This window comes from Penicillium arizonense (assembly GCF_001773325.1).
Source record: "Penicillium arizonense strain CBS 141311 chromosome Unknown PENARI_contig019, whole genome shotgun sequence".
NCBI classification, from domain to species: Eukaryota; Fungi; Ascomycota; class Eurotiomycetes; order Eurotiales; family Aspergillaceae; genus Penicillium; species Penicillium arizonense.
The window spans coordinates 34,969-48,683 of NW_019173296.1; the positions used below are offsets into that span (position 1 = coordinate 34,969).

General features: G+C 46.4%; 4 protein-coding genes across 4 annotated transcripts; all 4 read right to left on the minus strand.

Annotated features, from left to right (window-relative positions):
- Positions 1-577: 577 nt before the first annotated feature.
- PENARI_c019G06550 (uncharacterized protein) lies at positions 578-843 on the minus strand (the record flags this gene model as incomplete). The annotated part of the gene is made up of 3 exons (XM_022634804.1): positions 578-603; positions 663-713; positions 768-843. 3 exons carry the CDS (start codon positions 841-843, stop codon positions 578-580), a joined length of 153 nt encoding a protein of 50 aa, XP_022485249.1.
- Positions 844-1,521: 678 nt separating this feature from the next.
- On the minus strand, positions 1,522-2,187 carry PENARI_c019G00768 (FAD-dependent oxidoreductase; the record flags this gene model as incomplete). Its single annotated transcript, XM_022634700.1, has 2 exons — positions 1,522-2,049; positions 2,110-2,187. The coding sequence occupies 2 exons, from the start codon at positions 2,185-2,187 to the stop codon at positions 1,522-1,524; spliced, it is 606 nt and encodes a 201-aa protein (XP_022485412.1).
- A 375-nt stretch (positions 2,188-2,562) lies between these two features.
- On the minus strand, positions 2,563-3,784 carry PENARI_c019G07301 (non-ribosomal peptide synthetase; the record flags this gene model as incomplete). The annotated part of the gene is made up of 2 exons (XM_022634817.1): positions 2,563-2,634; positions 2,687-3,784. The coding sequence occupies 2 exons, from the start codon at positions 3,782-3,784 to the stop codon at positions 2,563-2,565; spliced, it is 1,170 nt and encodes a 389-aa protein (XP_022485384.1).
- Positions 3,785-3,851: 67 nt separating this feature from the next.
- PENARI_c019G08317 (uncharacterized protein) lies at positions 3,852-13,371 on the minus strand (the record flags this gene model as incomplete). The annotated part of the gene is made up of 11 exons (XM_022634836.1): positions 3,852-4,291; positions 4,390-4,948; positions 5,029-7,415; positions 7,474-7,501; positions 7,564-7,647; positions 7,705-7,917; positions 7,976-8,635; positions 8,687-8,972; positions 11,728-11,877; positions 11,938-12,379; positions 12,447-13,371. 11 exons carry the CDS (start codon positions 13,369-13,371, stop codon positions 3,852-3,854), a joined length of 6,174 nt encoding a protein of 2,057 aa, XP_022485278.1.
- Between the last annotated feature and the right edge of the window lie 344 nt (positions 13,372-13,715).

A 13,715-nucleotide genomic window follows, 5' to 3' on the forward strand; every position in this document is an offset into this window, starting at 1 on the left:
ATTATATAATTTGGTGACCCATGTAAACAGAGGACTGGGGCATTACTGGTTCGGTTACCTTATACTGAGCTCACAATAATTGAAGCATATTGTTTTGCAGGAGCAGAGAGGGCTCGGCGACAAGATTTGTGCGCTAGTCTCATGTCGGCGACTATCGTGGAAATTGCCCTTTCCCGGCGGGACTTCACCCTACAGGCAAAACAACACATACAGGTTATCTAGCCGAGAAATCCTCCAGCGCCTTACGGTGAGTGTCTAACGAAGGATTGGACAAGACTTTTATGTTTGTCAAGGTTCCAGATCTTGCGATGACTGAAGCACAAGAACGCCAACCGCAACTTGTTTCCAATTAGCTGCTGTGGGTTGAACTTATCTATACGTTGATACTTTAGATGAAAAAAAATTTGTTGAAAGTAATATGGAAGTTGAAATTAGAAGAAATCTCAATGCCGAGATTGAGAAATACTTTGCTTACTGTATCAACCAACGACAGCCTGTTCGCTGGGTGTTGAATGATGATCATGGGAGCAAGCTGGGCTTCGGGCTCTCAGACATAGCAAGTGCTCCTCAAGGAGTTTTACGGACTCTTCGAAACTGTTGTATCTATTTTAGCCGTAGGGTCAGTTTGAGAAAGGGGCATCGATATAAATATCAAGACATACCCGAGTCATGAGCCAACCGTTCAGTGAAGTTTGTAGGTACGTCTGAGTAGGCTACATTGTATTCAGATTTTGCTGCAAACCTAGGGAGATAGATGATAAAATTACCTGAGCCAGGCGGATCTGCATGATTGCGAAGTTCCTCCAATATCACAGCCTCCTTACCAACGCGCACGCTCGACATGATCTGGACCCTCGAAACTCGAGGCTTTCTAAGCTTTTCGAACAGAGCCTTCCTGCTGGGCACGTTTCCAGGTGAATGAATCTTTTCAAAAAGCATCCTCAACGCGCCAGCATCTTCGATGGCTTGATTAGCCCCCTGGCCACTAAATGGAAGCATCTGAGAGACTTAAGCCTCTAGGTTAACGGAAAAATGGATCTTCCAACCCTACCGGATGAGCAGCGTCGCCAATAAGAAGGACCTTTCCAGGCGTTCAATGAGTGATAGGCTCATGGATGTTGAGTGGCCATTTCGTGATTTTTGGGGCTTTCCTGTTGATGTAAGTCATTGATTACCGTGATTACATAGGATATATCATGTCATACTTGACGAGGCGCATTAGGCACGGATGGAAATGAGCAAATTGCCTTTCCATTGAGCCTACAAAGTCTTCATTTGGTTAGCACGCTTGTTCATCGAAGTCCCTCTTTGCATTTTTCTGACCGTATACATTGCCTGGAACGGTGTTGTTGATTCCCACGAAATTTTGATATTCTCCGCTGCGATAAAGAGTAGATTTGGATGAAGGGCAGGAAAAGCTGTTCATTGACTCACTTCTGACAGTCATACCATACCATGTGCACACAGCTGTATTCTCGTCCGAAGTATCCACCAAAATCGACGGCCCATGACCCTTCTTCGCTACGAGTGAAACATAGTCCTGGACATCATGAATACTCTCAGTAGGATCTGGAATCGGAAAGCACTAAGACCTGTTTTGAGTGGTGGCTGTGGATGTCCTTCGAGAACCAGAGGCTTAAGAATGGAGTGAAGGCCGTCTGCACCTACGATCAAATCTGCATCAACGCTTGATCCATCTTCAAGATGAAGCGTTCCCGCAGCCGGCTCAACTGTTAGCAACTTGCGACCTAGGTGTAACATAATATCCGGGAGGCCTGGGACTTCCATCGTAGCGATACGATGAAGCTCTCGATGAAGATCTGCTCGCTGCATAGTATGAATCGGTGCGCCAAACCTCCGCTCTGTATCTGTGAGATCAAAACTAGCCACAGAATCGAATGTCGGTCCGTCGCGGAGCTCAAAGCAAGGCTGAGGCTTACTCCGGGCATTTTCACAGGAGAAGCCCAATGCAGTGAGAACTCTAATGCCATTCGGCGCGACGACAAGGGCAGCTCCTAGTTCACTGAGAAACTGGGATTTCTCAAATACCTACTTCAGCTGTAAGCTGAAAAAAAAAAAGAAATGACAAGCATCCTGATTCTTTCTTACTTCAACGTGGTGTCCTGCAAGGCGCAGCGCCGCGGCTTCACCGATGCCAGTGCTGACGATCGCGATTTTAAGAAACATGGTTTTATCAGATATAACAGAAACACCGCAACTTGAAGTGCTGCTCTACCGTGACTCAAGGGTTTAATACGTACTAGGTGGTATTGAGTGGACCTTATCGAGATATGATTAAAATCGCCGACCCAGTTCCCTATCACACCGAGGGCTTCTTTTCTTCAAATTACGTAATAGAGGAGGCTAAAATAAACTGCAGGATAAGTGGTATCATACACAGCGATGTGAATACGGTTAGTTGTATATTTTCAAATCGAAGAAGATTATGTTGAGGCTGAAATCGGCTGAAAAGAATATCATCAATCATTCTATCTTCAACATATGGCTATCTTGTCCAAGTATGCGGATATTTAAACGAAGAACTGTACGAATTAAAAGTTTCTATCCTTCCCTTTGAGAGGAGTTTCCAGCACGACTGAGCGCCTCTGTAATTGCGGCGCCTAAGAAGGCAGCCTTTAAAATAATACGTTAGCTTGGGACGCGAGGCAGGAATATCGAAACTCACATTTTGATCTTGTATCATGTTGAAATGGTTGCCTTGCGTATGTCTGATCTGAAGCTTAGTACCCGGGAGGAGCTCATCCCAGCCCAATGCATCCAGCGGTCCGCTTCTTGTGACCAGCCACTCCACAAGTGCATTTTGGTAGTCGAGATGAGTATTCTGCCAGCAACCATCTAGTTCCTTTTCAAGACCCTCTTTTGCCCATATGAGCATAGTTTGCATCGACCCAGTAGATGGAAGAGGACTAGGCGAATATCCCTTGACAACATTGATCGTTTGCAGGAAGTGTTTTCTCACATCTGCACTCAGAGAATGACGTCCTGCAATCAAGTCCAAGAAAGTGGGAGGCATAGTAGGATAACGTAGAGGGCAGGGTGAATCGATAATAATCAATATATCAACCTGTTCGCCCAACTGCAGTAGTTTCCTAGTTGCTTCGACGGCGTATAGACCGCCAGCAGACCATCCACCAAGCAGATATGGACCGTGCGGCTGTTGTTCACGAATTACCTGGACCATCATCCTCACTATAACCTCCATGTCTAACTGAATCTCACTGGTAGAGTACAGGATGGGGCTGTTCAGGCCGCAAACTCGGACTCGAGATGAAATCCGGGGGAGCTTTGCATATACGCTCGCAAGACCGCTGCCATCTGGGAACAAAAAGAGGGTTTTATCGTATGAGCCATCTCTCTGGAGGATGTTAGATGAGGGAAGCGAAGATATCCTGCTCATGGAATGCGAAGAACTGGCACTCGAATTGTCTGGTCTCGATGAGTCATGCGAATCGTCAAACATTTGACTCAAAACGTCGTGAATGTTTGGGCCGGCAGCAGGCTCAAATATGTCGGATGGGAGTAGAACTCCCGTCTTAACCTCCAGGGCTCCGAGTATGGAAATTGCCATCATTGAATCGAGACCAAGTGTTGATAGATCCTCAACTGCCAGAACTTCTTGAACATCGACACCTATCTCGCTCGCAATAATTGTGTAAATTTCTTGGAGCTTTAAATTGGGTGAGATGGTGAGTGGTATGTCGCATTCGGTCGGAGGAGAGGAAACGGGTGACTCGTAACTGCTCGAAGTCGGAGTCAAAGGCATATTGTCTGTCGATTGGCCAGGTGAACACTTCAAGACGTAATCGCGGAAATGACCGAAGGTAGGCAGATCACCAAAACAAGACGACGGAAGTTGCAGATTGAGTGAAGCTTGAATTTGTTGCAGGATTGTCCATGGACAGCAGTGAGTCTACTCCAAGCTCAGTAAAAGTGCTGTCATCCAGAAGTCCATCTTCGGGGATGCCAATCTGTGAAGCAAGCAGCTTCTTGAGACTGGAAGTAGTTGACGCTTCGCTTCGTTGTTGTCTGGAGGCCGAGCTAGGGATATTCTCCACCACCTTGTGTCTTGTCACATTTCCAGTATGCGATATTGGAGATTGACTGGGAACTGAAGAGGAAAGGATTCTTTCAATCACTGCCCCTGGAATCCTCTTGAACTTGACATCACCACATCGAGCAATCATTCGGTTTCCTTGGAAGATCGAAACATCGCCGGCAAAGACCGTTTTGTCTTCGGGCAACATCCTCACATGCGCGCGGTAAGGAAGAGCTGGGTCGATCTCTTCAGCAATCTGGTAACTGCCAATGCCATGGGAGATATAAGTAAACTCGCGGGGATTTACTGTTCCAATGGCATTCATCACAAACCCTGCGATTTGTGCCAAGTTGTCAAGCCACAGAGGGCAGCAATAGAATTTTCCAGCGTCATTGGCTTGATGAAGGCCCAGTGAGACCACAGCTTCAACTTTTCCGAATCGACAATCACCTCCTTCATGCCTTGATAGCAACTGTCATATTGGACCACATTTGAGAAGAGCTTGTAGACCATTTCGTGAGAGATTTGACTTCGGAGTGTGCCTCGACCGCACTCGAGATCTTGGATTCTCTCGAGAATCAGATAAGCATTTTTATTCCAAGCACGGGACCATGAATCGGTGTCTCCAAATACAACCTTGCACGTTGCATGCACCTGGGAAGCCCCGGTTGAATTATCCGAGGCTTCTATGCGCATATTTACCGTGTCAGATTCAAGATTTGCTTCTGCTGAAATGCGAAGCATCTTGCTCTCCGTAGGTCTGGTGACTGGCATTACGACGGGGCTCTTTATGTCCAAATCAACAACATTCATCCCTGACACAGGGCAGGGGAAAGAGAAATGTCTTCGGAAGTGATCTGCCACGGTGAGAGCAATGTCTGCGAAAACTCCCTACGATATTGGTAAGTCAAAAACATCAATTGAAGAAGGAAAAGAAACTCCAGTAAGCTTGGCTAGACAAGTTGACTTACAGACGGACATAACGCGATTCCATTCAGAACATGGCCTGCAATTAGCTTATGAAGATATGGATCGGACAGATCTGACTCGAAGGTTACAGTGGCATTTGACCCCTGAACAACCGAAGAGATTACTCGCTGCACTGTTGTTGACATAATCAAGGAGTCTTCTTCTGACGAAAGGGGCACATTGTTTCCATGACGTTGTAAGAGCCAGTCGTTCCGATACGGAATCCAATGGTTTTTCTTATCAAAAGCGTATGATGGCAAATTGAGCAGTCTGGGAGTGGAATTGAAAGCGTTGTAGTATTCAGTCCAGTCAAGTGAAAATCCCAGGTCATTGAGAACTGCCAATGATCTAGAGATGGTGGCAAGACAGTCTTCGGATCGATGAAGCGACGAAATGAATCGATTGCTAGAATCAAGGGTGGGTCGAATCATGTTTAGGCAGACTGGATGAGGGCCAAGTTCCAGGAATGTGGATTCGGTTATGATTACGCCATCCTCCTTTGCAGACCTAAGGGCTTTCGAAAGTTGGACTGGCTCTCGTGCATGGCGCGTGAAATAACTTGGCTCTATCTCATCGCCGACTTGGACAGTGGTTCCAAGCAATGTTGAATGAAGAGGAATTCGCAAACCGGAGATCGGGATTGAGATGATCTCTTTATCGAATTCTGCCAGTATCGGGTCAACCTGAGAGGAGTGGAAGGCATATGGAATATTTAGCATGGTGCACGGTATCCCATTCGTCTTGAGCAACCTCTCCGCTTCTTGAACGGTGGCTGTCAGACCACTGATTACAATATCTGATGGTCCGTTTAGGCAGGAAATCTCATAATTGTGCACTCGATCAATCAAAATACTCTCAACCTCGCTTAAGGTTAGCTTGACGGCCAGCATCTTGTGGGTGGAAGAGGTGCACAGCTTTTGTAGAAGGGTTGCGCGTCGACCAACAAGATACAGCGTATCACTTGCAGACAAAGCACCGGCGGCAAACAAGGCAGCATATTCTCCTAGACTATGCCCAATCACGGAAGAAGGCTTAATGTTCCATGACAGCCACAGTTTGACCAGCGCCATTTGAATGGCTACATGGCACAGTTGAGTTTGAACTGGGGTGAGTTTATCAAATTCCTCTTGTCCATTGACAATCTCTTGCACAAAAGAGGGAAATCCGTGATCAATAGCGATGTGCTCGAGTGTTATTAGGTATGATCGGAAGGTGTGGTTGGATTCGAAAAGTTTCTTCCCGACGTTTGATGAGAGAGAACCCTGGCCAGTGAAGACAAACACCAGATTCTGTGATTTGCTGGAGGGTTTGAGGGCTTGGCGTTTGGATGTCGCGCGTAAGGCCTGCTTGGCCTGCGTGATGGTTGAAGCAACGATAGAGACCCGCAGCGGGTGTTGCACCCTTCGTGCAGTGGTCGTATAGGCGATATCCTCGATCAAAGTATTAGGATATTTATCGAGGTAATCAGCCAAATTCACCAGATTCCCCAGAAGAGATGATTCAGTCTTCACGGTCACGCTCAACACATGATCGCGCTGCGGTGAGGTTGAGATCGGAGGATCGGAGTTAGAGCCGCCTTCTGCGAGGAGAAAGCTCGAATTCCCGCCCGCCGCTCCGAAATTATTGATCATGATTCTTCTCTTTCGACCAGATACCTTAGAAAATGGGATGAGCTTGTCCGTAATTCTGACCCCTCTCTGTTCCAAGGGTGGAAAAGTGCGGTTGATTCGACCGCTCTTGACGCCAATGTGTGGTGGGATCTGCTGCTTCTGGAATAGCAGTAAACATTTAATTAAAGCTGATATCCCAGAGGCTGATTCTCCATGGCCAATGTTTGCCTTGATTGAGCCGACGTAAAGTGGGTTTCTTCTCGCACCAGAGTTGGACTCAGGAGCCAAAACATTCAATATAGATGCCATCTCGACGGAATCTCCCAGTTGTGTGCCTGTCCCGTGAAGTTCAACATAATCGACATGCTCAGGCTGAACGCCTGCTTGAGACAAACCCTTTCGGAACAATGTTTCCTGTGCTCCAGCGTGAGACTGGGTGATTGATGCTGCATATGCTGAATAGTTTGTGGCTGATGCTTGGATGACACCAAGGATATTGTCATTATCAGCCGTGGCAGCATCAAGGCGCTTGAGTACAACACTTGCGACCGCTTCACCGCGACAATAGCCATTCGCTTCGTCGTCAAACGTTTTGCATGGCCCATCACTCGAGACAAAGTGCCCGCGGGAGAGTCCGGCGTACATATCAGGGCTATTGAGAAGCATCATGCCCCCAACAACGGCTGTGTCGCACTCGTTGCTCCAAATTGATGCACAAGCTAGATTTAATGCCGTAGCACTAGAATCACAAGCCGTGTCGACGCTCACACTTGGACCGCCTAATACAACAGTTAGAACGACCTGTAACTTTCTTCGAGGGTAATTTTCATGACTCACCAAATTGGTTCGCACGAGAGACTCGACCCTATTGCAACGAGTAAGCTGCTATGATTGAATTGAAAGTAAGAGGAACACCTAGTTACTCACAGGACCAAAAGCACGAACGATGCCAGAAACGTAGTACGTGTCAATCTCTTGCACAACGTTGACATCTTTATAGTCATCCGTCGTCTACCCAAAGAACGTGCCAATCCTTTCCATCTGTGTTGATGTAGTGCGGCCCGGTACGTATCCTGCCATCTCTAGTGCTTCATATGCAGTTACTAGGGCCAATCTCTGTTGAGGATCTGTCTGCATGGCTTCCCGCGGAGACATATTGAAAAATCGAGCATCAAACATGCCGGGACTTTTCATGAAATTCCCATATTCTGTTGTGCTCTTGTTCTTGTCTCTGTCATCCTTGGAGACATATTTGGCCGGGTCAAATCTATCACTCGGGATCTGCATTATGTTAGACCAACGTAAGGTAGTCAAACGTAGCACGAGAAATGTAACTTACCACCTTGCAACAGTCAATACCTTCCGATAGTATTTTCCAGAGCTCATCAAGATTTTCGGAATTGGGAAATCGACCTGCCATTCCAACAACAGCCAAAGGTCGGTTCAGTGGTTGTCCTTCTGTGCCTCCACCCTGGCGAGAGGAGGCATCACTCAATGTAATACTGAGACCAGTTTTGGTGCTCAAGTTGTTTGCAAGTGCTTTTTGGTTATGCACTGGACCAAAACATTGAATCTCCCAGCATGACGGATCGTTCTTCGATATTGAGTTTGCAGCCCCCTGACAGAGTGCCTTCCATGCGATTGGATAAATAAGAATGTCTTCCACTGCCCGGCCCAGCACCTGCTTGTGAGTGCCCTCGCTATATGTCTCACCATTGGAACCCGACAGAATATTGGACCGAGACTTATCCTGTTTCGGTTTTGAGATCTCTGCGCTCAAACTCTCAATCGAGCCAATTACATCTTTAGATTTGTATAGATGTGGAGCATGGTAGGGAGCGAAGAGAGAGAGTGGCCTTCCAGCACGACTCGGATTTTCGGGACCAAACTTTTCGAGGAGGATGTTTTTCAAACTAGCTAATGTTGAAGGAGGTCCTTGCACCGTCAAGGTTCGCTCAAACTCAGCGGTTATGAATGCGGTTTTCCGAGATGAAAGCCGCTAGAACAAATTAGCTTACAAGCCTTCATTTGGTTCGCCGGGGTGGTTTACCAGTGCCCCAATGAAAGAGGCCAACTCTGAGCGTTCTATAAATTCATTGTCCACGGAAAATGACCAAGGAGCTTGGTCATTGTCATCCTCCAAGTCACCCGCAGTGGTGAAGACCAGTGACCCAAGTCGAATAGCAAGTCTAAAGACTTCTACTCCAAGGGAGACAAGCTCCAGCACACTTGTAGAAAGGCCGACTGCTGACGCCGACAATTGGCCGACGCAAAGACCAATATGTACCGAGTTATTTGAGTTAGGAAACTCCACTTGAGGATGACTTTCGTACCATCTTTGCCTTTGTTAGTACATCCTGGGGTCCGCGGAATCGGTGAATTCACTAACGATATGCAGTTTCCCAACTGAACAAGAACAAGCAGCGCCGGGGATAGAACCTTCAAGCTACGTGATGCTTGGTTTCTCGGGTCCAGAAAATCAAAGAAGGACGTGAAACTCAACGCATCATATCGAACACGTGGTGGAAGATGTTTAACTTCCCCGTGAAGCACATCCTGGCATGATGATAAAAATTGTGAAAGCAGTGTGTTTGTCTGTTGGGATCTCAGCAGTTGAGACAGTGCTGTCATTATCGGCAAAGAACAATCTCCAAAGAAAAGTATCTTTCCGGTTGGCTCCATTTTGTGAGAGTCTCCTCTAGGTTGGTTGTTGAAATTCCAGGCCAGGAGTTTAGATATCACACCTGCGTATTTTAACTAAGAACTCGACAACTTCTATAGTAAAAACCAAGACCGAGACCAATTCCTCCGCCATCGTTCACCAATCTCATCTAATGGCATTCACGGAGAGTTGTTGACCAAGTTCTTGGCGTCGCTATCTCATTTTAAGGACTTTCCGGCGTGATACTCGCCGAGGCACCTACTACTGGATCATGAAACTCGACGCCACTAAAGTTAGAGTAGCGCTACACAATCCCACGACAATCCAAGAAATCGCCGAGAATTTTCAACCTCTTGGCTCCAGAACTTCACCTAATATCCCAGTGATTGGCCAGAATTAATGGAGCTTCGTTCTGATAACCAATTCGGTCTCTCCTTTTGTCACATTAACTAACTTATCTATCAGTGTTCCGAGCTTTCTTATTCAACCAGTGCGTTATCATGCATTCCTACTCCTTGAGCCAGTTACATCGCTTTCTTTTTTTCTATTTCTATATCGTACAATTCCAGGCTCCTTTTTAATATCTTGGAGCAAAAAAGCAAATATCAATGAAAACTTACTATCATTGTATTATCAGAATATGGATTTGTGTACAAACTGATTGACACACTTCTTCTTTCCTCGTGCATGATGGAATTCCATAGAATTTTTATCTTCGTTTGCGTGTTTTTTCATGTTCCTTTTTTTTTTTTTGTCTATTTAATGTTGCCATGGTGCCTCAGGCATCAACCCACCCATGCCGCTTCCAGAGTTTCAGCCCACAGTAGTATCTCTTCTCCAGTCAAGATCATTGTTTCTAATTCTTGTGTCTAAAATAGCAACATGCTGAGGCCTTTCTGTAGTGTAGAATCAATGAATTTTCGTCTATCATTCATCACTCTACTTAGATTCCATCAGATAGTCCACACAAGCCATATTGGTTCTCAAAAGCACCACCGTAGGCAATGAAAGAGGTCGACGGGATGGCAGGTTGTTCTTTCGCGTATGCCATCTTATTTCATTTGGTTGATAATACTGCCTCCTCCTGATTATACATTTGCCAATCATACAATAGTTGGGGCTCTTGCGCTGCAGCAAGTATAGGCTTGTGGTTGCAAGTCATGGAAATATATATGCACAAAGAAACAAAGAAAGCTTTTGTTAAATTATACAAGGCAAGCAGGGTAATTAAACATGTAAACTCGTCACTTTTGGTCTACAAGATAGGGTGAGAACAATATATGTATTCAAAAGAGAATTAATTTTGTCTCATGGTTTTTAACTGAGAATGTGCTGTCCTTTATGGGCGAGAATTCGGGTCACGCTCAATACGGGACTTCGCATACTGGCCCCGACGTGCGGGGTGATCAAAAAAGGAAAAGGGTCCCGTAGACGGAACCTGTTGGACGTATCATATTCTCACCAGGAAGGCAAGAATAAACGATGTGAATCCCTCAGGAGGTCTTCCAGTAATTGGAAGGTCAGCCGTAAGCCGTACACCCGGCGCATATACGCCATGATGAGGCGCATTAAATCTGCCTGTGGCGCAGGGAATTACAGCAGAAATGGGCTTAAGATTCTCAACCAATTTCAGTTATACCTTCAAATCCTTTTATGCCGCTCTCCATCTTCTTTCATCTGTCATCGCAGCTTAGCGCTATTTTCGTCGACGTTTCTTCCTTTCTTGTCTTTGAAATTATTGTTCGATTGTGAATTTTCATATCCAAGATGCAAAATGATTTCGGACTACCATCTAGCTTAAACCCCGAATGCGTCCAGAAAATTATTTTTGTGGAGGGCTACGAAATATACGAAGGCAGAAAGCCTAAGTTCAAGTGATTTGAAGAAAGAAGAAGCTATCTATGTGGGTTTCTGCGACTGAAATGGCACGGGGTGCAGAGCCTGAGGCAATCGCTCAACCGCTCAACATCTTGTGAACACGATTTCAATTAACTATAATTTAATTCAAGGCAGCTAATTATTCAAGAGACATATCAAAACTCCATCCTCTATCTCCAATATCGCGCATTGATTCTCGATTGGGCAATAACAACCGAGTCCCTAGCGCTCAGCGTAACCCCGCGAGATCAAATTTTTTTCCAAGCAGCCGAAAGTTCTAGTGATCTTTCAGAACAAAGTGATCAGATAACTTATCTCCTCTCCCGCCAATAGCTCTGTCAACAATCACAATGAAGTCAAGCCAGAAACCAAATCCAAGGTCGCAGACTCACCCGGTCACACTTTAAAACTCTTCGTCCCTTTTCCCAGTAGGGGAATCACCCAAGCTAGTCGCAGAATTGGTCTCATTTTCAGGTTTTTTTTCATTGGTTGCCCTCAGTTCAGTCTGCGCGCGCATCCCATCGGTCATCGCATCCAACTGTCGGGCGGACTCAGCAGCATATTGGCAGTGTCGGCGGATAGCCGGTCCGTACTTATAAAAGATCCATGGGAATGGCAAGCAGGCAATGGCAAGGAAGGCCGAGATAGAGGAAGCCCAATGGATTCCAAGATTCTGATACATTGGAGTGGTAAAGAGAGGGCTGTGGGGTTCTTGGTCAGCTCTATACATCATGTTTGGGAAGGAAGATTCAGAAACATACAATGCTGCACCGAAAAGTGCACGGATAACAGCGTTACCTGCCAGTGCGGATGCGGCGTAAATAGTATAGCCATCGACCAGATAGTTCACAACACTTAAAAAGATCGATACGTGAGAGAAACCAAAGAGAAGAGATCCTATCTCGCATACAATCCAATGGATATTAGGGAAGTTGGTCCATGCAAACCAGAAGAGTCCGATTGGAAGGGTGACTGCGCCAACCATAGCTGGGATCAATCGAGTTTCCGGGGGAGGACGACCATAGGGAGTGCGATCGGCAACCTTTTTGTAACGGTTGTCATCAAGGACTGAATAGGTACAGCCAAGGATCTGCCCGATCATCATTCCTAGGAATGACAGACCTGAGGTGTTCTGTGGCCATTTGAGGGTATCTTCGAAGACGATGGGGAAGGCGGCAAATTCCATGTACATGGTTCCGTAAACTGTTTATACATTAATTAGACCTTGATTGGATAAAGCCACAAAGAAAAGAAGAAAGGTAATACGTACTGATTGCCATGTAAATAGACAGCAGCAGGACGATCGGCTCCATGAAGAGCAAGATCCACGGTCGAACCATAGTCTTAGCAAAGATCTGACCAGCTGTTCGGTTAGAGTCACCCATAGCCAGATGGCTCCTGTAGACAGCACCGGTCATTTTGCTGAGCTTTGCGGCGCGCTTCTGTAACAAAACCGGAGTATAGGTCTCAGGAATACAGGCAATACCAACCAGGAACACCACTGCATTGAAAATAGTGGTAAGACCCTGCACCCATCTCCAGCCCTGAGACACAGCCAAAACGTCACAAGTTATAGGCCCAAGGCTCGGGCCCAAGAAAGGGGCACCAATGAACGCGATGGTTGCTAGTCCCCTGTCCCGGGCTTTATACATGTCTGAAACCACACCACCGGCATTTGAAATTGCGGACGAGCCAAATGCACCAGAAAAGAATCGAAGGACAAGCAATGTGGCGATATTTCGGCTTGCAATGGTTGCTCCAGCAAACAGTGTAGTTAGACCGTAGGTAATGAAGTAGATCATTTGACGGCCGAAAAGCTCGGATAGCGGAGCCCAGATTGCAGGCCCGATCGCGAAAGCAAGAACAAATAGTGAGGTATCGGCAACCACTAGCTCAGCGCTAACTCCGAACTCCTTCTGTATTTGGGGGTTGGCTGCTGAAAGAGCGGACGAGGCGAATGTGATGGACAAGAAGGAGGCAGCTTGGAGTAGTGTGATTGACCACTTGAGCCAGTCTTGCATCTGATGCGGATCACGATAATCTTCAGCAAGCCAGTCAACCAAGTAAGGATCTTCTTCTGTGCCACTGCCCTCCCATTGATAGTGGAGAACTTCGTCGGTGATGGTATCTTGCGACAGCACTAGCTGGTACAGAGGAAGTCTGTGGCGGTTGCTGGACTTTTCGGTGGTTGACATTGCTAGTGTGGGGACTCAATACCTGAGCCTTGAGGGAGTAGAATGGAGGAAGCTCCGAGGGAGCTGGCAATGGTTAATGACGTAGATTGTGCGGGAACGGCGAGTTTTCAAGTAAGACCTAGTACCGGCGACAAAATAAAAGCACCTGGCGAGCGGGAAAATAATAATGAGACTGGAGGCGATTGGAAGGGGAAGGCAGATGGGCTGAAAAATATAGGCTGTAGGAAAGTACTGAGAAATTTCGCAGAAAATAAGGGGAGAACCCAGTTGGTCCCATTATTAATGATTAACAATTGCCAGGGTGTAGATTAGAAATCAATTCTAGACGAGTCCGGAATGCGAGT